Source organism: Geotrypetes seraphini, chromosome 9 (genome assembly GCF_902459505.1).
Source record: "Geotrypetes seraphini chromosome 9, aGeoSer1.1, whole genome shotgun sequence".
Taxonomy (NCBI): domain Eukaryota; kingdom Metazoa; phylum Chordata; class Amphibia; order Gymnophiona; family Dermophiidae; genus Geotrypetes; species Geotrypetes seraphini.
In genome coordinates, this window is record NC_047092.1 from 738463 (window position 1) to 763861 (window position 25399).

The 25399-nt window shown below is 41.2% G+C and overlaps 1 protein-coding gene across 5 annotated transcripts in view; it reads right to left on the reverse strand.

The window, feature by feature from the left end:
• Window positions 1-25399, reverse strand: part of HGF (hepatocyte growth factor) — a 111770-nt gene that overhangs the window by 51134 nt on the left and 35237 nt on the right. For 3 of the 5 annotated variants that reach the window (XM_033959762.1, XM_033959763.1, XM_033959760.1), the window contains exons 7-11: window positions 24687-24805; window positions 15039-15204; window positions 13223-13350; window positions 9383-9485; window positions 7540-7673 (exon numbers count right to left, since the gene is read on the reverse strand). In XM_033959762.1, the coding sequence (XP_033815653.1) occupies window positions 7540-7673; window positions 9383-9485; window positions 13223-13350; window positions 15039-15204; window positions 24687-24805 (650 nt within the window). Of the gene's footprint in view, window positions 1-7375; window positions 7441-7539; window positions 7674-9382; window positions 9486-13222; window positions 13351-15038; window positions 15205-24686; window positions 24806-25399 lie in introns of all 5 variants that reach the window. The other 2 variants (XR_004540727.1, XM_033959761.1) reach the window with 2 other exon arrangements.

Sequence of the window (25399 nt, forward strand, 5' to 3'; positions counted from 1 at the left end):
ATTGAAATGGATACTATTCCTTGCTACGTTTGGGCAGTTTAAGATGTACTTATGTGGATGTGCATTTTTTTGAAGGTTGACAAATGAGTACGACAGTTCGGTATTATCAATATGTAGGAGCAGCTCTGTTTTTTATTGAAGTCTGAATGAATAAATAAATAAATGCTCAGACAGCAGCACCTCAGTGCCCAGAAGCAAACGATGGTCTAAATTGCCGAAACTTACCAACGTCTGTTTTGAGGACAGGATTTCTTGGCAAAAGCACACATTGAACCACAAGCCAAAGGGAACCTATGGAAGTTTGATGTGCTGCTAGTTAGAATCAGACATGTGCATATGTCTTGAAAGCACACATTGGCGCTTGTTTTTCTGCACTTAAATATGCACATTTTAAAAATTTAAGTGCACACAATTTTTGAAAAGCTCATATTTAAAGGTGCAGAAGAACAGCAGCAGTGGGTGCTTACACTTTGGGTTTTGTCTGAATATACACACACAGGCCACATTTACTGCAAAACCTTTGTGAGCACGCACCAAGCATGCTCAGTTCAACAGTTCATTCACTTTGCTTTCGGTTTAACAACATAAATTTCCCATGCATAAAATTTGAAACTCATTTGCTTTGAGCATTAATTAGCTATTGCGCTGTGGGCGCAGGCATTGTGAGCATCTGCCTCAAAGAGCTAGCTATAGAACACAATATTTGAACATAAGTGAAAATATAGTTATGCATTCTCCACAGAGGAAACTGCTCACCTTCTCTCCTCCTCCAAATCCACCACCTGTCCTCTGATCCGATTCCTACCTGCCTACTTGGAGCCATCACTCCCAATGTCATAAATCCCATCTGTCACATCCTCAACCTTTCACTCTCCACTGCTACAGTTCCTGATGTCTTCAAACATGCCATAGTTATACCTCTCCTCAATAAAACCTCACTAGACCCCCCACATCCTCCTCCAACTACCGCCCTATCTCCCTCCTCCCCTTCCTCCCCAACCTATTCGAACATGCTGCTCACCATCGTTGCTGGACTTCCTTTCTTCTCATGATAATCTTGACCTGCTTTAATCGGGCTTTTGCCCTCTACATTCTATACAAACTGCCCTTGCTGAAGTCTCTAATGACCTGTTCCTGGCCAAATCCAATGGCCTCTGTCCTTATCCTTCTCGATCTGTCTGCTGCCTTTGACACTTGTTCACCACCTCCTTCTCGACATACTGTCCTCATTGGGATTCCAGGGTTCTGTTCTCTCCTGTTTTTCTGCCTATCTCTTCCATTGTATTTTCAGTGCATGTTAAGGTGGATCCTCCTCCGCTGCCATCCCACTGTCTATCGTTGTACCTCAAGGCTCCATCCTGGACCCTCTCCTCTTCTCCATATATACCTCTCTCAGTACACTGATCTCCTCTCATGGTTTTCATTATCACCTCTATGCTGACGACTCCCCAGATATCTCTACAGGAATTCAGGTCTGACATTACTGTTTTGATGAATCACTGCCATCTCAAACTGAATATGGCTAAAACTGAAGTCCTTATATTTTCACCTAAATTCACCTCCTCCCTTTCTCTGTTTCTGTGGATAACATTGTCCTTCTCCCTGCCTCGTCAGCTAGCAACCTCGGCGTGATCTTTGACTCTTCTCTCTCCTCTTCTCAGATCCAACAAACTGCTAAAACCATGGCCATTAATTAGGAAAATGGGAAAGTCGGCCAAGTGGCCTTAGCATGTGGGAAAGCCACGCATAAGCGGTGTGTTAAGTTCATTTTTCCATGACTTTAGAAAAGGATCCCCTTGTTTCTATAGTTTGTGCAAATCTGATGACTAAGTTCAGTAATCCGACGAGTTGGAACATTTATAAAGCTGATCCCTGACACACTACTACTAGTTATCATTTCTATAGTGCTGAAAGGCATACGCAGCACTCTACATTTCGCATGTAGTAGACGGTTCCTGCTCAGAAGAGCTTTCAATCTAATTTGGATATATAGGGGTTGGGGAGTATCTTGCAGACAGATGGATAGTTTGGACATAGGTAATTTTACGTCAAGTAGAAATTTCAAGTTGAAAGCAGCCCACCACCGAAAATGGCCCATGTCAGGTCCTCTAATAAAACTAGTTTTCCATACCAATCTTTGGGGCTCCATTGTGCCTTTTTTCACTACACTTTTGATTCCCTCTCTCCTGGAACACACAGATCAGGAAGCAGCCATTCTTGTAGCTGGTACATAATTATTTGGAGTACAAGAGACTATGGAAGTCTTTTATTGGACTGCTTTTCAAAGATCCAGTGACTCAAAAGAGCACAATTACATGCTGAGACACTTAAGGAATGTTGTCAGGTTAAATGTACGGTATATCTTGTGGTTTATGTTTGAATAAAACTCTGCATATATTTGATGCTGATCAAGAATTTGCGACTCATTGGAATGCCATTCTTAATAAATGTTCTAATATTTCCCAGATTCTTTATATGGTGTGCACTGAAATTTGAGCACTTGTACATGCAAGTTAATTGGCATCAATTAAAATTTGCTTGTGCAACAATAACGGTGAAAGGAAGGCAGAGTAAAGGACTCAAATTATCCCTATCATCTTCTCAGCAGTCTGTAGATACAAGGAAAAAACACAATTTGAAGTTCTGTACACAAATGCTAGAAGTCTAAAAAGTAAGATGGGAGAGTTAGAGTATGTAGCATGTATGATGAGGTAGATATAATAGGCATCTCGGAGACCTGGTGGAAGGAGGACAATCAATGGGACACTGTATTACCTGGGTACAAATTAAATTGCAAGGATAGAGAAGATAAATGGGGTGGGGGGTTGTGCTATATGTTAAAGAAGGAAATGAAGCAAACAAAATAAACATTATTCATTGCCTAGGTAGTAGTGTGGAATCCATACAGAATAATCGGAGGAAATACTTTTTTACAGAAAGGGTGGTAGATACATGGAACAGTATCCCGGAAGGAAGAGGTGGTGGAGATAGAGACTGTGTCTGAATTCAAGAGGACCTGGGATGTGGGATCTCTCAGAGAGAGAAAGAGATAATGGTTACTGCGGATGGGCAAACTTGATGGACCATTTGGCCTTTATTTGCCATCATGTTTCTATGTGTGAAGGAAAGAAATATATAGGTAGGGTAATACTACCATCCCCTAGGACACATGAAGAAATGTTTGTAGAGATTAGGAAAGCTGGCAAATTTGGCAACAGTATAATAATGGATAAATGTTACATTAGGGAGTGCTAGGGAGATAAAATTCCTAGACGTAATAAATGACTGATTCTTGGAGCAACTGGTCCAAGAACTGTCAAGAGTGGGAGCTATTTTAGATTTGGTTCTTAGTGAAATGTAGGGCATAATACAGGAGGTAACTGTGTTGGGTCCACTGGGAAACAGTGATTACCAGTGGACCCAAAACAGTTACCTCTTGTGCTATAACGTGATCAAATTTAAATTATTTGGAATGCTGTGGCTAAAGAAGTGGCATTTAATTTTTGAAAGGGCGACTATGATAGAAAGAGTAAAATGGTTAAAAAGAAGCTACATGGATCGATGGCAAAGGTTAGGACTTTAAACCAGGTGTGGATGTTATTTAAAAATACCACTGTGAAAGCCCAGACAAGATGTATTCCACATATTAACAAAGGTGGAAAGAAGAGAAAACAAGATGCTGCATGGTTAAAAGGTGACGTGAAAGATGCTATTAGAGCCCAAACCCCCCCCCCATAGAAGTATAGAAACATGACAGCAGATAAAGGCCAAATGGCCCATCTAGTCTGCCCATCCGTAGTAACCATTATCTCTTTCTCTCTCCAAGAGATCCCACATGCCTATCCCAGGCCCTTTTGAATTCAGACACAGTCTCTGTCTCCACCACCTCTTCTGGGAGACTGTTCCATGCATCTACCACCCTTTCTGTAAAAAAGTATTTCCATAGATTGCTCTGGAGCCTATCACCTCTTAACTTCATCCTGTGCCCTCTCATTGCAGAGTTTCCTTTCAAATTAAAGAGACTCCCCTCATGTGCATTTACACCACGTAGTTATTTAAACATCTCTATCATATCTCCCCTCTCCCACCTGTCCTCCAAAGTAGACAAATTGAGATCTTTAAGTCTGTCCCCATATGCCTTATGATGAAGACCACACACCATTTTAGTAGCCTTCCTCTGGACCGACTCCTTCCTTTTTATATCTTTTTGAAGGTGCGGCCTCCAGAATTGTACACAATATTCTAAATGAGGTCTCACCAATGTCTTATACAGGAGCATCAATACCTCTTTTTTCCTACTGGCCATACCTCTCCCTATGCAACCTAGTATCCTTCTAGCTTTCACTAGAAAAAGTATCTAAATGAAGAAACATAAGGAGAAACATAAGCACTGGCATGTTAGATGCAAAGCATTGATAAAGAAAGCTAAAAAAGAATATGAAGAAAAACTTGCTAAAGAGGCAAAAACTCACAGTAACAATTTTTTTAGGTACATCAGAAGCAAGAACCTATAAGGGAATCCATGGAACCGTTGGATGATCAAGGAGCCAAAGGAGCACTCAGGAAGGATAAGACCATAGTGGAGAGACAGAATGAATTCTTTGCTTTGATCTATATGGAAGAAGATGTAGGAGATCTACCTGAAATGGAAATGGTTTTTAAAGGTGATGATGTAGAGGAATTGAACCTGTAAAAACATACTATGCCAAATTGACAAGTTAAAGAGTAACTGGATGGTATACTGTATATCCCAGGGTACTGAAAGAACTCAAACATGAAATTGTTGATCTTCTGTTAGTGATCACTACAATCATCTGTAGCACTTGAAAATTATAGGGTGGCCTATGTTACTCCGATTTTTAAAAAGGGTTCCAGGGGAGATCCGGGAAATTACAGATCGGTAAGCCTTACTTCAGTACCAGGCAAAATACTAGAAACAATTATAAAAAATAAAATTGTGGAACATGTAGACAAACATGATTTAATGGGAGAGAGTCACATGGGTTCAGCCGAGGAAGGTTTTACCTCACCAATTTGCTTGACTTCTTTGAAGGTATGAATAAATATTTGCATAAAAGTGAGCCGGTTGATGGAGTGCATCTAGATTTTCAGAAAGCTTTTTATAAAATTCCTTGTTAGAGGCTCCTGGGATAGAAGGCAATGTTCAGTTGTGGATTTGGAATTGGTTATCAGATAGAAAACAGAGGGTAGGGTTAAATATCCATTTTTCTCAGGTAAGGAGAATGAGAGGGCACTCTTTAAAGTTGAAAGGGGATAGATTTCATACAAACGTAAGGAAGTTCTTCTTCACCCAGAGAGTGGTGGAAAGCTGAACGCTCTCCCGGAGGCTGTCATAGATGAAAACACCCTCCAGGGATTCATGACAAAGCTAGACAAGTTCCTACTAAACAAGGATGTACGCTGATAGGGCTGGTCTCAGGGTGCTGGTCTTTGACCAAAAGGGCTGCCGCATGAACGGACTGCTGGGCATGACCCAGCAGCGGCAACTCTTATGTTCTTAATAGTGGAGTGCCGCAGAGAATTGTTCTCGGACTGGTGCTATTGATTTATAAAGGTCTCCAACTACCACTGAAATGCTTTCATATTTCTCATATATATACTGATTTTGCCTACATTTGCTTATTTCTGATCTGAGGGTTACCTTTGAAAGCTAATCATAAACTACATTAAGATAGTCCAATAAAAAAATGTATTTTTTTCCTTTATATTTTTGTTTTATTTCTGCATATTATCTTAAATGATATGGAAATGAGAAGATGAGTGAGGTGATTATATTTTCAGATTACATTAAACTCTTCCAAGTTGTTAAAACACAGGCAGACCTTAGGAAATTGGAAGACTGGGTGTCCATATGGCAAATGAGATTTAATGTGGCCAAATACAAAGTGATGCATATTGGAAAGAATAACTCAAATCATAGATACTAGGGTCCACCTTGGGGGGTCAGTGCCTAAGAAAAGGATCTGGGTAAAACAGTAGACAATGTGTTGAACTCTTCTGTCCAATGTGTGGCAGTGACCCAAAAAGCAAACAAGATGCTAGGAATTATTAGAAAAGGGCTGGTTAACAAGACTAAGAATGTTATAATGTTTCTACATCACTCCATGTTGGACTTCACCTTTAGTATTGCATTTGATTCTGGTTGCCTTATCTCAAGAAAGATATAGCAGCACTAGAAAAGGTTCAAAGAAGAGCAACCAAGATGATAAAGTGGATGGGAACTCCTTTCGTAAGAGGAAAGATGAAAAAGGTTAGGTCTCTTCATCTTGGAAAAGAGACGGCTGAGGGGAGATATGATTGAAGTCTACAAAATCCTGAGTGGTGTAGAACGGGTACAAGTAGATTGTATTTTTACGCCATCAAAAATTACAAAGACCAGGGGACACTTGATGAAGTTAGAGTTACAGAGTAATACTTTTAAACCAATAAGAGGAAACGTGTTGCCAGAGGTTGTGGTAAGAGCAGTTAACATAGCTGGGGGAAGCACTACTTGCCTTGGATTGGTAGCATGAAATGTTGTTACTATTTAGGTTTTTGCCAGGTACTAGTGACTTGGTTTGGCCTCCGTGAGGACGGGCTACTAGGTTAGATGGACCCAGTAAGGCTATTCTTAAGTTATATTCTTAACAAGTTGCATGCTGTTTTATAAAGCTTGGCGCTTCTGAAAAGGGGTGTTTCTTGGACATTCCAAAAAGTTGTGAGCGGAATTACAGAATTTGGCAGACGAATGCCTAAGTTGGATACCGGCAATTACACCTGGTTTCAGCAGGTGTAAGTCTAGCACCCAAAAGTCAGGCACAGGTTTAGCACGGAAGCACTGTTGTAGATAAGTCCCTCACCTTTTGCAGAATAGCTCTTATTCCTGACTTTTATTTCTCCCTATGTGTGTATTGCAATATACAGATATGTATTTAGAGGCAAGGCTGTAGTGCAAGTTACATTTGTCGAACAAAGAGTAGGCCAAATGAATCTATGGAGCAAAAAGAAATACTTGACATGGCCACATTTTGCCCAAGGGCTGCGTCAGAGGCAAAACTAGAGAGGAAAAACAGACAGCAAGCTTCTCTCTCTCTAGTATAACAGCTTACCAGCAATCTTAAAAAAAAAATACACTTTTCACTGGTAGTCCTGCAGGAAGTGGCTGAAGGAGTATTGCCTCTGACACAGCCTACGGGCGAAACGTGATCACATCAGACACGTGTGACATTCAATTTCTTTTTGCTCCATAGACTCATTTGGTCTGCCTTTGTTCTACATCTGAATCATTGCATGTCCCTCTGTGTAAGTTACATTTACATATTATACTTTTGAAAACTCAAGCATATGTGTAACTTTTCAAGGAAATATTACATACCCCAAAAAGCAGCTGTACATGTGTGCACTTAGTTTTCCTGGGAATAATTTTCAAAGCGAGAGTACCTGAGTATAATTAATATGGAAAGTTATAAAATCACCCCATTACTTCCTAATTCTGAAAGTCTACATTTAAACTTCAAAATAAGAGGCTGGACTACTTACATCTTGATATGGCACAATAGTCCCATGGGATGGTCGGGTTATCTGTGTAGCACCATGGGCCATGGACATCATTATCTGGATTTCGGCAGTAATTTTTATTCAGCATTCTTTCATCTGGTCCCCTGAAAATAAGCCTAGGAATGATGAGAACATATGTATAATATGTTTTGATTTTATTCCCATTTCCCAGAAATTACTCATATAATATTTAGTAATGTAGGAATTGTCAACAGGTCAGAGCAGACCTTTAGGCCTCTCAGTCCTCAAAACTTCTGGAAGGAGCCAGCATCTTAATGGACTGGCCACACAGATATGCCAACAGGCGAGTCTCCCAAAACTCTCCCAAAACACTGGAGGGAGTGGAAAACAAGAAAAAGGATCTGCAAAAGTTAGAAGAATGGTCTAACATCTGGCAACTAAAATTCAATGCGAAGAAGTGCAGAGTGATGCATTTGGGGGGGTAGAAATCTGAGGGAACCTTATGTGCTGAGAGGTGGTAGGCTGATAAGCACTGATGGAGAGAGGGACCTTGGGGTGATTGTTTCCAAGGATCTACAGGCATCTAAACAGTGTGATAAGATAGTGGCTGTGGCCAGGCTGTATTGGAAGAGGAATAACCAGCAGAAGAAGGGAGGTGTTGATGCTCCTGTATAGGTCGTTGGTGAGGCCACACTTGGAGTATTGTGTTCAGTTTTGGAGGCCATTTCTGGCAAAGGATATAAAAAGACTTGAAGTGGTCCAGAGGAAGGCAATGAAAATAGTAAGAGGTTTGAACCAAAAGAAGTATGAGAAGAGACTAGAAGACCTAAATATGTATACTCTGAGGAGAGGAGGGACAGGGGAGATATGATACAGACGTTTAAATATTTGAAAGGTATGAATATAGAACCAAATCTTTTCCAGAGAAGAGAAAATGGTAAAACTAGAGGGTATAATTTGAGGTTGCAGGGAGGAAGACTTAGGAGTAATGTTAGGAAATTCTTTTTCACGGAGAGGGTGGTAGATGCCTGGAATGACCTCCCAAGGGAAGTGTTGGAGAGGAAAATGGTGATGGAATTCAAAAATCGTGGGATAAACATAGAGGATCTCTAATTAGAAAATGAAGAATGTAAATTAAAGAGCTAAGGCTGGTACTGGACAGATTTGCACGGTCTGTGTCCCATATGTGATTATTTGGTGTAGGATTGGGCTGGGGAGGGCATCGATGGGAACTCCACTAACTTGGAATATGAGGATGTTACTGGCCAGACTTTATAACTCCATGCACAAAAGGCTGAACCTCTTTCAACTGGAGAGCAGCTCTGGAACGAGGGGGCATGGAATGAAGAAGAGAAGGGGTAGAGTCTAAAATAATGGAAACAAATTTTTTCATATGAAAGTTTGGAGGTGCTTGAAAAAAATACCACAGTGGAGGTGTTAGAGACAAGGACTGTGGCTGAGGTCAGGAAAGCAAGGAGCAATCGAGAGGATCGAGGAAAGAAACCTAGAGCTGAACAATTGTGCGTGGGACTTTTGTCTTAATCCGTCATCAATTTCTGTCGCATTGTCTCACTGCAGATAATACAGAGGTTTTAAATGATATTTTAGTAAAGAGGTTAAACACATTTACTAAGGCAGGAGCAGATTGACATGGTCATGAGCCCCTAACCATCCATTTGACATGTATTACTGGTTAAGAGAGAGTGGGCTCCTTCTGCTGTGGGCCCTCAGGTACTGCCTGATTTACAGACTGGTCAGTCCACCCCTGAACTAAGGCTCTGCCACTGGTTGCACATCTCAAGAAATCATGTTTTCTAAGTACATGAGATCTGTGTCTATTCACGCTTGGCTGAACTTATCGTACCTCTTTAATTCTTCCATGTTCTCATTCCACATTGTACATGTCAGTTTCAGTCTTGTGGTAGCCAAGTTTCCCTGGTAGTTATTTCCATTCCCATGATAGCACTCTAGGAAGAAAAGAATACCTTGTTTAGATTCTTTAAAATTGTTAAAAAAAAAAAAAAGGTTTGGACTTTAAAAAGTACAGGAAGGAGATGATCTTGTTACACATGTTCATGACAAATATTATGGGGTCGATAGTCAACGTGATTTAACGGACCAGAAATAGTTTCTGCCTGTTCAGGCTAACCTGTCAATTTCAGTTTAACTTGTTGATGCCAAACTTAAAACCAGCTATTTTGGGGACAGAGTCAGCACTTGGCTGGTTAAATGCTGATATTCTGAATTTTACCAATCAAATTAATAGCAGAAATTGGAGTTCATAAAAGTCAGTCCTATCTTGACGCAGAAACCCACAGGCAGTTAAATGCTGAATATGGCATTTTAACTGGGCATGTGTTAGTCAGTTCAGCAAACCTGGAAATTCAGCACTGAATTTCTAGGTTTAGCACTGGTGGAGGACAGCAAGATGCTGACTGCTGCTGATTGAATACTGGGCCCTTTCATTTGATGGAGAACTCGATTACAAGTCATCATTTACTCTGGCAATGAGTTCTACAGCTTAACTATACTCAAGATAAACATTCAAGTAGTTTATATTTGTTTTAAATGTGCTACTGTTTAACTTCATGGAGTGACCCTAGTCTTTGTACTAACATCTGGATCTGGAAAGGCCTGGTTGGCCTCCAGCCCCCTTAATACCTTACTTTCCACGAAGCCCCACCATCCCCCTGCTTTCTACGTTCCACCATCAAGATGACACATGAATCAGTTAATAATGAACAAGCTGTAATCAAAACACAAACATTTACTGTTGGGAAAAACCAGACTGTAGCTCTGTTTATGGGAAACCAAAATTATGCAAACAATAACAGTTGAATAATACCTCCCGAGCTACCACATGTGTGCCATAAGAAACCATATTATAGCTCCCTGCCCCCACAATGTCAGCTAGGGCTTCCATGCCCCATTTCTGGGTTACCCGATCCAATGACATCCGCTCATCGCCAGATGAGCCCAGTACCCGGTAGCTTGGGGTCATCACCACTGCAACATCCTAAACCCCGCTGCCTATATGTACCGAATTTCATGGCCAAAATTTGATTAATCGCCTATTCCAAATTCTAAGCGATGTACAAATCGATAAAAATTACAAAGTTAGGGGAAACAAATACAATTAACACAGGGACTAAATCTACTAAACATAATAAAAACCAACTTATACAAACATAATAAACCGCAAGGAAAGAAATACAATTTGATTGATAAGAGAAAACCAATTAAGATTAAAAACAATAGGAAAGGGAAGGAAAAGAACTCTCAAAAACTATAAAGATAAAAAAGAGAGCCGTTAGGGGTGAGAGGGAGGGAAAGCCGCCTCCAAGGAACAGGAAACAGGTCCTGAGCCTTGATTTCCCTCCCATTGTCCCTCAACCAATCAGCTTAAAATTCACTCGGTGGCAAGCCTGTTATTCTGCTCATGCCTCCGCTTGCACACCTGCCCTTTTCCATGCCTCCCACTGCCTCCATCTTACACCAGTAAGGCTATTCATATGTTATATTCAAGTTCAAGTTGAATTTATTTGATATACTGCAACATAAAACTGGAGTTAAAATCTAAGCAGTTTGCAATATGTAAAAAAGTAAAAGGGGAGGGAACCATTAAAAACATCTCCAGAAAACATGAAGGAAAGAATACATGAGTTGGTTACAATAAAACCTAGGGCAAAGGAAAAAGGAAAGGGATAAAAACATACAAGGTCTGGGATAAGAACATGATCATACTGTTCTTTATTTATTTTTTTGCCCTTACTTTAAACTATGAGCAAAATACCTCCATTTTACACCAGTAAGGCTAATCTTGTATTATTTGCTTAACAAGTTGCATGCTATTCTATAAGGCTTGGCGCCTCTGCAAAGAGGGCGTATCTTAGACATTCCAGAAATTTTTGAGTGGAATTACAGAATTTAGCAGAAGAGTGCCTAAATTGGGTTCCAGCTATGCCCATGATACTTCTCTAGTAAGAAAAGGACACCTTGTTTTGACTTTACAGCTGGTCCTGACAAATGACCAACATGGGCCTTCCAGCCCCATGTTATAGTTGCCTATCAAGACAAGCTCTTGGGCTCTAACTTGTTGAAAAACTAAACAATCGGTTCATGTTCACCTATTCTGCTTCATTCAAGAAATCAATCTTATCTCTCTTCAGCTGTCTCTTCTCCAAGCTGATGAATCTTAATCTCTTTAGCTTTTCTCACGAGAGTTCTCCTTCCTCTATATCATCTTGGTCACCCTTCTTCATACCTATTCTAATTCTGGAATAACTTTTATTGAAATATGGTGATCAGAATTCCACATAATTGTCAAGGTGTAGTCACACTATGGAGAGATTCAGAGGCATTGTGATATTCTGTGTTTTATTCTCGATTCATTTCCTAATAATTCATAGCATTCGGTTTCCTGTTTCTGGACGCTGTGTCACACTGAACAGGTTTCAACAAATTATTCATGATGATACTTCAGCCTTTTTCCTGGTTGATGACTCCTAGGGCCTCTTCTACGAAACTGCGCTAGCAGTATCTAGCGCGGGGAGTCACGCTGCTCCTGACGCTCATAGAGTTCCTATGAGCGTCAGGAGCAGCGCGACTCCCTGCGCTAGATATTGCTAGCGCAGTTTCACAGACAAGGGGGCTAATGTTGAACCTAACATTATGAAACAATAATTAAGAAAATTCTTCCCTACATGAATCACTTTGTACTTGTCCACGTTAAATTTCATCTGCCATTTTGGATATGCAGTTTCCCACTTTCACAAGGTTTTTCTGCCTTTTCTCACAGTCTATGTATGATAGGAATACAACATTCACATAGAGACCTGGAACATTTCTTGGAATCCATTATCTAACCCAATCAGATCACAACGGGCTCAGTGAATGCGGTAGTACTGACTTGTACAGGGTAATTCTATTCACAGAAATAAAATAAATTATTTACTGATGCACTCTAGCCACCATTTTTATTCTTTTGAACAAGTGCATTTGAAGATTGAGCTAGCTATTTCCAAGGGGTAACCTGGAGGAAGGTTTAGTGGTACTCCAAATATGCTGCACCTTTAAAGCCTTGGTCCTAGCCTTCAAGACCTTCCATAAGCTGACACCGAACTACATGACATCAAAACTACAAATTTATGTCCCAAACATATCACTGAGATCTCAAACAGAGACGGCTCATACTACTACCTGGTCATTCACTCAAAACTGAAACAGCCCGCAAATGCTCTTATTTACAGTTTAAACCCAGATTCTGGCACATCATCCCCATATCCATTAGATCGCTAGACAATCTATGGAACTTCAGGAAGGCCATGAAAACCTTCCTCTTCACAAATCCAGCTCCTTAATGGCCAACGCTACTCATGAGCTTCTTAATGTCCAAAGCTACTCACGAGCTCCATAATGACCAACGCTACTCACGGGTCCTAAACTGCCGACCATCAATCATGTACTCGCTTACAACATTAAAACTTTCGTACAATTATGATATATTCTGTTAGTACAGTGAATGCTATCCTAAATCTATACTATGCTATGTAATATCTTCTACGAATGCCACAAATTCTTCTAAGCTATGTCTGCCAAAAATGTCTTTCAATAATTTTTTCCTTCTATACTGTGAATGTACCTTTGTAACCCATTCTGGGCTCCTTTGGGAGGACAGGCTAAATAAATAAATAAAATATATTACCTTCTGCAGTAAAGACATCACACATTGGTATCTGAGTGCAGTAACCAATCCGAATATTGGGGTTAGTAGTGAAACACCAGGGTGACTCTTCTCCATCTGGATTTCGACAATAATTTTCCGTCAAATCCCTGTAAACATAAATGTTGGTTGCAATCAGGATAATGGCATTGAAATGTAACTTTTCTTTGGAATCAGCATTGTAAGGAACTGATTAGATATACACCTTCCAATCAACAATCTCAAGGTAGGCACAGAAATATAAAAACATGTCTGATGGGCAAAGTAGAAACATTCTGTCTCAATAGTGGACACAAACAGCCATGCTGCACACACTATAGGAGAATATACAATTTAAAAAAATGCCCTCTGTAGCCCCATTGATTCCGGGGAACTGGAGTCATGAACTTCATAAAGACCTTAGCCATTTGAACATTCTGCGTGCCCTGCGGGGGGGGGGGGGGGGGGGTCCCTAGATTGATAATAGGAGCGGTGTATAGAGAATATTATGTTAGAGTGATATATAGGGCCTATTATACTCAGGTACAGTTGCATAAAATTGGGGGTATTGATTCACCTCTATGTTTGAAATGTGGCCGGGATCCCAATACCTTTGCTCATTCCTTTTGCTATTGTTGGATTGTTGCTTTTCTGAAGTCCATAGCCCATTATTTACAGGGCTTATTTCCAAATCCCATTTCGGGTACTGTGGAGCAATTGATTCTAGACCTACCTGGGGCTTTTCCTAAGGGGGGTCCCAAATGGTGTCATAAGGTGTGTCTTCTTGCTCGCAAATGCATTTTGCAATCCTGGACTGTTTCTGAACCTCCCTCTTTTTGAAGTTGGAGATCTTTGGTGCATAATTTGGCCTCATGGGAGGCCTGGGAAGCAGTAGGTTGCCTTCATAGGCGGTGTAGTTTCCTGCTTGTTTGGGGAGCCTATATGGCTTCCTTATTACCTAGAAGTTGTAGTCTCCTTTTGAATCCTCTTGCTGGTGTGGAACGTGCTCGTTCCCAGGATCAGATACTTGGGGATGATTTCTGCGGCTGCCCAAGGGCCACAAGAGTACGGGCCTTTGGAATGTTTGAGACCTGTTGGTCATCTTCTGTATACTTTTCGAGGGGGGGGAGGGTTGCGTTCGGGGACCCTGGTGGTTGGATTGGGTTGGGTTGGGATGGCTGGGTGATGGGCTTACTACTTTTTATATAACAAAATTTTGTTTTATTGGATGTTTGTTCAGCTGACCTTGCTGTGTACCTTGTTATCTTTTGCATCCTCAATAAAAAAAAAAGATTTGAACATAAAATACCCTATGTAAACAGCGTTCATCATTTTTCCTTCTTTCCGTTTGTTAATGACGCACAACGTGAAATATATTGTAGCCTTTTCCTAAGTTGTTGTGAATGAAAACTCATCCCTATGGAGCTTCATCAGTTTCTTCCATTGGTTTTACCAATAAAATCAATTTTCATTTCTTCCTATCACTAGCTAGGAGGATGTTCAGTACAAAATAAAGGCAGCAGTTAAGATTGTAAGAGGTCTTCTTTATTAAACCCCCCCTTTTACAAAACAGTGATAGCGGTTTTTAACGTAGGCCAGCGCACTGAATGCTCTGCGCTGCTCCCGAAACCTTAGGAGCATCAGGAGCAGTGCAGAGCATTCAGCCTGCTGGCCTGCACTAAAAACCACTATTGCAGTTTTGTAAAATGTGTGTGTGTGGGGGGGGGGGGGGCTTAGTTATTTTTTCTTATAGACACCAAGTGGGAGATACACCTTAGTGAATGAAGCCCTCAATTTAATGGGAGGCTCTTACACTCACTTGCACTTGTGGTTCTCGGGTGTGAAGTTGTGCTGGTGTGGATACTGCGAGTCCCAGCGTTGGCACGGTGTTCCACTATATGTCACGTTCATGAAACCTCGATAGCCCTCTCCCTGGCCTCTGGTACACTCTGTCGTAATGTCAGTAGCATTCTCAATGCTGTGTGCTGTTGGAGACAAGTAGCAGACACACCTGTTCAAGCCTTGGTTTAAGTTTGTTTAGTTTATTCACAAATGTTCTACTTATACCTAAGTGAAGTACAAAATACCTAAATAATCACTAAAATGTAGAACATCAAAAGGAGACAGAATAAATAAATATTAAAATACAACCAAATGCATATACAAATCCCCTACACTATACTATAAAACATAACTCCCTTGCCTGACCCTTTGACTTCCATCATTTTCTGCCACAGGCTTCAGTGAAATCCCCACACCAAGTATCACATCAAATGATAAACTCTGACATACAGATGATGTCTTGAAAGTGTCTTAAATTACTCTGTATCTGTAGTTGTTCCAATATACGCCAGCAACAAGTTGCACACAGGAGAGTGTTCTTACGCTCTTTCTTCAAAAAGTATTCTTTGCAATGCTGGGACAGACAAACATACAGACCCCTCTGATCCGAGTTGTTGATTTGGCACATAAATTTTCAAAACAGAGGCTATTTAAAATGTAAATGTTCTTCTTAGGGCCCTTATGTATCAAAGGTAACATTTTAAAAGAAATTCTCTCCCAGAGCAATTCAGGCAAAATTGGTGGAACACGCTGGAAGTACAACCAGCCTGTAATAAAGCAAAGTGACTGAGGCTTTATGAACTACATTTCTCCTGCAGGCCACCCTAAGCACAGTGAGTTTCAATAATCAAGACCATTCAAAACAAGACTTTATAGAACCAAATGAAATTCTGATGCTGGTAAGGGAGAAAGTTTCTTATACATGACTTTAGATTTAACCAGTTGCCTTTTCAAAACTGGGATTGAGCTCACAATTTTCAATGCATTGCTACTGGGCTTACTATCTAAGGCCTAGATTTACGAAACAACCCAGAAGCAAGTGGCTATTTATCCCAAGAAGCACTTTATGCAATGAGATCTATTTACTGTAAAGTTGTAGCTAAAGCAATGGTTAGTGGAATGGCCAATCCAAGATTACAAGAAAAATCAGGGGGATGTGATACCTTCTGCCTCTAAACTCCAAATCCAAGATCAACTCAAGTTATACTCGGGTACACAAGTTATTTCTCTGCCCAAATCACTTTACAGTTTAAGCTGCATCTGAGCCCTTGGGGAGGTAAAGTTTGTTCAAGGTCATAGGGAGCATCAGAGGGTCTTGAACTTTGGCTTCCCTGAATTTCAACTTGCTGCTGTAATGCCTTGACTGTTGCACCTAACCCTAAATAAGATCCTAATAATGTTCCAAGTTCATTTCAGTAGAAAAAGAAGGGGACAAAGGTGCCCGAGTAAAGGGTAACCAAAAAGCAAAAAAGGAGTGGGAAAAGTAGCGCTCTGTATCCAGATAACCTTTATTGATAGGGGAAATGCTTGAAGTACCTGTATGTAAACTGCTTTGAGTGTATAACTACAAGGTAGTCTACAAGTCCTAGTCCCTTTGTCTTTCCCTTATTAGAAATATTGATTGCAGATGCCAATATATGCATGAAATTAGCCAAGGTAAAAACAATAAATGTATCAAGGTCCCAACACAGTTCAGGCTTCAGCACGCGGTGCCTTCCTCAGGAGTCCAGTCTAATCACATCAGACAGGTGGTTTTTTTTCATGTGTTGGGAAAAAATGAGCCAATGTTCAACAAAATGACTGTCACAACAATGCACAGTGTAAAAATCCATTTCAGCCATCCAGTCCTTTTCTAAGTTTAATATACCTTCAAAATTGTTGTCCCAGTTACAGCTTCTGCCTCTGGGCTGAAAGAAAATGTTACCCAAGGAGAGGGGCTGGTTCCATGTGCTTGAATCCCTCATGAAGGAAGTAAAGGAACTGAGAGACGAGGTGCCAAGACTGAGAAGCATCCATGAGAATGAGAAGTACATCGATGAAATGCTTCATTATGAAATACAGCCACTGCTCTGTTGGGATGACTGTGTGGCCAGTCTCCTACAAATGCTAGCCCCTTGTACATCCCAATGGCTTCTTTTGTGCAGATTTTTTGGACACGTGTTTTTCAAAAAAATGGTTCACAAATATAGATGCACTAAGGATGCACAATAAGATAGATGCTTTTCTGTTTCAAATATGGCGACATTTGCTATTGGGTTTTTGTGTATGTTCCATAAAACAATGTCCATGTTGAAAATGCCCCTCCACTTATACCTACTTTACCCCCCCCCCCCTTTACAAAGCAGTGCTAGCGTTTTTAGTGTCGACTGCGGAGGTAAAAACTCCGATGCTCATAGGATTTCTATGAGCGTCAGAGTTCTTCATGAGTATAGAGATAAGGGAAAACATTTCTAAAGACATTCGGACTTTCCTAGCTCAACTTCATAGTAACATAGTCACATAGTAAATGACGGCAGATAAAGATCTGAACGGTCCATCCAGTCTGCCCATTAGTTATACCCATTAAAAATACATGATTAGATTAACTTGTCTCTTCTTTGATATTTCTGGGTTATAGACTGTAAAGTCCACCTGGTATTGTCCTAGGTTCCAAATGCCGAAGTTGTTGTCCAAGCTCACTCCAGCCTATCCAATCATCCTGTTTGCAGGTTATCTACCATAAAGTCTGGCCAGTAACATCCTCCTGTTCCATATTAGTGGAGTTCCCATTGATGCCCACCCCAGCCCATCCTATACCAAATCATCACCTATGGGACACAGACCATGCAAGTCTGTCCAGTACTGTCCTTAGCTCTTTAATTTACATTCTTCGTTTTCTAATTAGAGATCCTCTATGTTTATCCCACGCTTTTTTGAATTCTATCACCGTTTTCCTCTCCACCACTTCCCTCAGGAGGGCATTCCATCCATCTACCACCCATGCTGCAGGAGAATCAACATATATTAGCAGTATCCCAGGACTGTGTTCCAATGTTTAAGATGATGTGCAAGTGTCAGCCGTTGGTTCACTGGTAAACTTTGAAAAGTTATGTTGGTCTGAACTTTTTTAATCCAGTATTAACATAGAGCTCTGTTTAATTTTTAACGTTCAACAGATTGCAAATGTTTCTCCTTCATTATGAAATAAGATGTTCCTTTTCTGGAGGCATTGATATTTTCCTGAGGATTTATTTCTGTAAACATCCTTTTCATTCTGACGTACACATTCAGTTCAATTTTATCTGATGTTTATATTGACTCTGGAGTCAAATTCTGAACTGTTTCCAAGGCAGGTTGAAACATGTTAACATGAACCACTCAAAGATTTTCTTTTCTATCTGTAATGACGCAACAGTCGGTACAAACAAAGAGATTACTCGGGTAATCTCCTGCAAATCAAGATTGGAAGAACAATGTCTGCAAGTCTATTCAAGCTATCAAAAATATCAGACAATAAGTGTTTGAATTACAATGCTCCAAATTATACAAGAACAGGATTAAACTGATAGATCTTTAATTTACTCAATGGAGTGGTGGTAGAACTTAGTAAGTTGTATTAATGCAGGTAAGGGTGGGTTGTGGCCGTGAAATGGAAGAAGATAAGACATGGCTGCCAATGAAATTTAAATTTAAAGTTTATATGATTACCTGCTCATGGGTAGGACCTTCTAAGAGGCTTATTTAATAAATACTAAGATAATTATATTCAAACAGAGAGAAGAAAGAAAGTTAACATAGCAGAGGAAATAAGCAAATCTGCCATTTCAAACCCAGGGTAGTGCTGGGGCAGGAGCAGAGGGAACCTACTCTTGTCCCAGACCCTAGACTTCAAGAGAGACACCTGAAAAGTTTTGGGAGGATGTCAGGGTATTGGGGGTTGCATTTAGGAGAGTTGTACCTGGGTGTGTGGCAGTGGCCAAAAAAGCAAAGAGAATGCTAGGAATTATTAGAAAAGGGTCGTTAAATACGAGCAAGATTATTATAATGCCTCTAAATCACTTCACCTTGAGCACTGCATTCAATTCTGGGCACAATAACTGAAAAAGATACTGTATAGCAGAATTAGAAAAGGTACAAAGAAGAGCAACCAAAATTATAAAAGGGATGGAAAAGCTTAAGGAGTTCATAATCGAAAGAGAAAAACGTCTAAAAACTGGCCTAAGTCGGCACTTGGACGAACATTTCTCAAAAACGTCCAAGTGCCGAAAATAAAAACGGGTTTTGGACGTATTTCTAAATGACCTAGGCCTTCATAGTGCCGCTCAACGTCCAAAGCTAAACGGGGCATTTCGGGAGGAGTGTCGAGGGCGGGAGTTGGACGGGACGTGGGCCGGCTTAGACTTAGTCGTACAGCATGTAAGCACTTCAAACACATAAAACAGACCCCCCCCATACTATCCCAGTGATCACCAACCCCCCCCCCCAATAAAAATTTTATTCACAACTTTAAATTTCAGCCTCCAGACCATCATCACCTGGCAGCCGGGCATAGGAAAGCCTAGTCGTCCAGCAGCATAAGCCATCTTGGGGGTGGGTTAGGGACCAATAGAGAGGAGGACCCATACCCATAAGCCCCTGTTATCACTGCATTGATACTGAAACATTTGCACTGCCCTATACACCCCCAAAACCCTTTTGTACTGGTATATAAGTGGCTCCTGAAGCCATAAGGGCTATTGGAGTGGTAGATAGGTGGGTCTAGGGGATTCTGGAGGTGGTTTGGGGGGCTCACCGTCACCTATAAGGGAACTGTAGCGAGGAGAAGCCATGGCACCCTTTTTGTGAAGTTCACAGCAGTGCCCTATAAGGTACCCCACTATTTAGGTGGAATGTCTGGGTGTGCAGTCCATCACTTTGCAGACCCCTCCCACGTCCAACAGGGCTTGTTCTAGGCATTTTGGACTTGGATGGAAATGTGGTATAAAGATAGACGATTTAGTGGCTTGGACGATCAGATCGGCAGGACGTATAATTAGACGATTTTCGAAAGTAAAAAAAAGTTGGACATATCTTTCGAAAACGTGTCTTAGGCTCTTTTTAACCTTGGACGACTTGCGAGATGGACGTAAACGGACTTAGACGTTCCTTTCGATAATGCCCCTCCACGAGCTTAGGGATCTTCAACTTGGAAAAGGGACTGATGGGGAATATGATTGAAATCTACAAAATCCTGAGTGCTATAGAATGGATACCAGTGAATTGTTTTTTTCACTCTATCATAAATTACAAAGACTGGGAAACACTCAATGAACTTATATGGAAATATTTTTTCACTCACCAAATAGTTAAGCTCTGGAACTCATTACCGGAGGATGTGGTAACAGCAGTTAATGTACCTGGGCTTAAAAAAGGTTTGTAAAAGTTCCTGGAAGAAAAGTTCATAGTTTATAGAGGAAGCTACTGCTTGCCCTGGAATTGGCAGCATGACACTTTGCTACTATTTGGGTTTCTGTCAGGTACTTGTGACCTGAATTGTGCACTCTGGAAGTAGGATACTGGGCTTGATAGACCATTGGGCTGATCCAGTATGGGGTCTGTCTGTAAATTTCAAAATGTACAGCGCTGTGTATGCCTTTCAGTGCTATTTAAGTGATGAAGACCACTAGGAAAAAGGGGAAAGCCGACAATTGACCAAGAGTCGATGGTTCTGGAACCAGTATACCCAGAGGATACCGTGCAGGAAGATAGCGGGGAAGACTCACTGGATCATAGGCAAGAGAGAAATCCTGATGGATCGAAAAGGGGCACAAGAGGGAAGGAAATGCTAGAAAGTAACAGGCCGCATACTCAAGTGTATGTACACGAATGCAAGGAGCCTAAGGAATAAGATGTGGGACAAAAAGATAACCTTAACATCATCGGCATCACGGAAACATGGTGGAAAGAGGAAAACGTCTGGGACACTGTGCTACTGGGATACAAGCTATACCGCAGAAAAAGAGTGGGCCATAAAGGTGGGGGGTATTGCCCTGTATGTCAAAGAAGGAATTGAGTCTACCGGACAGAACATGCCAGAAATGAAGGATAAGTTAGAGTCCTTATGGGTCAAAATTCTGGGAACAAATGGAACGGAAACGGATAAGTTAGAGTCACTATAGGTCAAAATTCTGGGAACAAATGGAACGGAATGGAAGATCGGCATCTACTACCGACTTCCAGGGCAGTCCAAAGATATTGATTGAATGACGGATGAGATTAAATGCAACTGCAAGGAAGGCAACGCAGTTATCTTGGGTGACTTCAATTATCCGGGGATAGACTGGAACCTAGGCACCTCCAGCTGCGGTAGGGAGACCAAGTTTCTGGATGCTGAAGGCAATTGCTTCCTGGAACAACTTGTCAAGGAAAATACGAGAGGAAATGCAATTCTGGACTTAATTCTAAATGGACTACGAGGACCGGCGCAAGGTGTAGAAGTAGAAGGGATGTGGAGAGTTGAGTCGGTTCAGCAAATGGCCACCAGGATGGTCTCAGGACTCAAGGATCTCCCGTATGAGGAACGACTAGGTAAGTTGCAGCTATACTTACTCGAGGAATGCAGAGAGAGGGGAGACATGATCGAGACGTTCAAATACGTCATGGGCCATATCAGGGTGGAAGAAAATCTCTTTTTTCTTAAAGGTCCCATGACAACAAGAGGGCATCTGTTGAAAATTAGGGGTGGGAAATTTCATTGCGACACCAGAAAATATTTCTTCACCGAAAGGGTGGTTGATAGCTGGAATAATCTTCCACAACAAGTAATTGAGGCCAGCAGTGTGCCAGATTTTAAGAAAAGGTGGGATTGGCTCGTGGGATCTCTTCATGGAGGTAGTTAGGGGGTGGGTCGTTGGAGTGGGCAGACTAGATGGGCCTTTTCTGCCGTCATTTTCTATGTTTCTATGTTTCTAATATGATCCACTTCAACCTGGACACAGGGGCAAAACATCGATCCAAAATGACGGCCACAGCACTGAACTTCCGAAAAGGGAATTACGAAGGGATGAGACTCATGGTGGGGGAAGAAGATTAAGAAGAGGATAAGCACTGTAAAAATGCTAGAGCAAGCATGGTCCCTTTTTAAGGACACAGTCACTGAGGCGCAAAATCTATATATACCGTGTGGCTCACTGTAGCGGTGAAGGAACAGATCAGAGACAAGAAGACTTTGTTTAAGGAATGGAAAAGGTCAAAAAGATGAAAACTGGAAAAAGCACAAACAACATTAAAAGCAAGTGCCATAAGGTGGTAAGAGGGGCCAAAAGAGACTACGAGGAAAAAATAGCCAAGGAGGCGAAAAACTTCAAGCTGTTCTTTCAATATATTAAGGAGAAACGACCCACGAAGGAAGCGGTAGGGCCATTAGATAACCATGGAATAAAGGGAGTGCTAAAGGAGGACAAAGTCATTGCCAACAAACTGAACACATTTTTTGCATCTGTATTTATCGAAGAGGATATACACAATATACCGGAAGCTGACAGGCTATACGCAGGAAACGAAGACGGGAAACTGACAGGGTTGACAGTCAGTCTAGAAGAGGTATGCAGGCAGATTGATAGGCTTAAAAATGATAAATCCCTGGGACTGGATGGCATACATCCGAGGGTAATCAAGGAACTGAAAGGGGCTATAGCTGAACTGCTTCAACTAATAGCCAATTTGTCAATCAAATAGGAAAGGATTCTGGAAGACTGGAAGGTGGCGAATGTTACGCTGATCTTCAAGAAAGGTTCAAGGGGAGATCCGGGAAACTACAGACCGAAGTGTCTGACATTGGTACCGGGAAAGATGATAGAGGTGCTGATAAAGGACTGCATCATTGATCACCTTGATGGACACAATCTAATAGCACGGCTTCAGCAAAGGAAGATCTTGCTTGACGAACTTGCTGCACTTCTTCGAGGGAGTAAACAGGCAGATAGACAAGGGTGACCTGGTCGACATTGTATGTCTGTATTTTCAGAAGGCGTTCGACAAGGTTCCGCATGAATGACTACTTCGAAAAATTGCGAGCCGTGGAATTGAGGGTGAAATATTCACGTGGATTAAAAACTGGCTGGAGCATAGGAAACAGAGTGGGGATAAATGGATGATATTTAGAAAGCATCACGAGTAGAGTGCCGCAGGGTTCGGTGCTTGGCCTCTGCTCTTCAACATATTTATAAACAATCTGGAAATTGGCACGACGAGTGAGGTGATTCAATTTGCAGATGACATGAAGTTATTCAGAGTAGTGAAGACGCAGGAGGATTGTGAAGACCTACAACATGCTCAAGAAATGGGCCGCGACATGGCAAATGAGGTTCAATGTGGATAAGTGTAAGGTGATGCATGTGGGTAACTAAAATCTTATACACGAATACAGGATTTCCGGTGCGGTACTTGGAGAGACCCCCCCAGGAAAGAGACTTAAAAGTATTGGTCGACAAGTCGATGAAGCCGTCCGCGTAATGCGCGGCGGTGGCATAAAGGGCAAACAGAATGCTAGGAATGATTAAGAAGGGGATCATGAACATATCGGAGAAGGTTATCATGCTGCTGTACCAGGCCATGGTATGCCATCACCTGGAATACTGCGTCCAGCACTGGTCACCGTACATGAAGAAGGACACAGTACTACTCGAAAGGGTCCAGAGAAGAGCGACTAAAATGGTTAAGGGGCTGGAAGAGTTGCCGTACAGCGAGAGATTAGAGAAACTGGATCTCTTCTCCCTTGAAAAGAGGAGACTGAGAGGGGACATGATTGAAACATTCAAGATAATGAAGGGAATAGACTTAGTAAATAAAGACAGGTTGTTCACCCTCTCCAAGGTAGAGAGAATGAGAGAGCACTTAAAGTTAAAAGGGGGTAGATTCTGTACAAACGTAAGGAAGTTCTTTTTCACCCAGAGAGTGATAGAAAACTGGAAGGCACTTCTGGAGGCTGTTATAGGGGAAAACACCCTCCAGGGATTCAGGACAAAGTTAGACAAGTTCCTGCTGAACCGGAATGTACACAAGTAAGGCTAATTTCAGTTAGGGCACTGGTCTTTGACCTAAAGGCTGCCGTGTGAGCGGACTGCTGGGCACAATGGACCATTGGTCTGACCCAGCGGTGGCAATTCTTATGTTCACCATTTTAGGTGTCTTCCTTTGGACCGACTCCATACGTTTTATATCTTTTTGAAGGTGCAGCTTCCAGAATTGTACCCAATATTCTAAATGAGGTCTCACCAAAGTCTTATACAGGGGCACCAATTCTCCCTTTTTCCTACTAACCATACCTCTTCCTATGCAACCTAGCATCCTTCTAGCTTTCAACCTGCTTGGCCACCTTAAGATCATCGCATACAGTCACACCCAAGCCCCGCTCTTCTGTCATGCACATAAGTTCTTCACCATTTCTTCAGGTTTTTGCAGCCCAAATGCATGACCTTGCATATCATATCCAGATTCTATATAATGCACAGTTCTAATACTCATACAAATAAAAATATCTTAATATCATGCTGTCTTAAGTAAAGCTAGGGTATGTAATAGCATATTAGGAAGAGTGACATATTTGCATGTTTCCATTTGAGATTCTGGAAAAGGAATGAAAGCCTTCAGTTTCACTTCAACTCACCACAGGGTTTAATGGTGCAGAACTCCCAGGGGGTTTCGGGGTCAAGCGTAAGACACCATGGCCTTGATTTGCCATCAGGATTCCGGCAATAATTATCATCCAAGCTCTTGTCAGGGTATCTGAAAACCACAGACATCATCTCATCAATCATAAGCAGGCATCCCCTTTGCAAAAGGCCAATTAAATGTGGATTGTGTAAAGCCAAGATGCAATCCTAAACTCATTAAGAAAACTGGGCCTCCCAGGATCTAAGCCCAGACTCAGAAATGAGGGCTTCTTTCTCTCACCCTACTCTCCTATTAGATGTTTGAATCTATATACTATGCTTTTAATCCTTTTTCTGAAGAAATTAAACCTTTTAATTTCATTAAACCTTTTAATTATTATGTAACTGCTATTAGGAGATATATCAATAGACGTTTATTTCCATGCCATAGGGAAAATAGGATATTCTCTTATTTATTTTTAATTTATAATTGTTTTATTGATTTTCAAATTACATACCAAGTAATCACTTGTACAGAAAGTAAGTTAGTAGGATATAACCTATATCCAATATAAATCATAATCAGACCAAATTAAACAAAATGCAAAGAAAATTCTTCCAACTAACTCAACTCAAGTCCTCAAAATATAGATCCAAGATTACATTAAAGTGAGCAAAAAAGAAATAATATGAGAAGATAAATTACAGAGAGAACTGAGGTATGGGC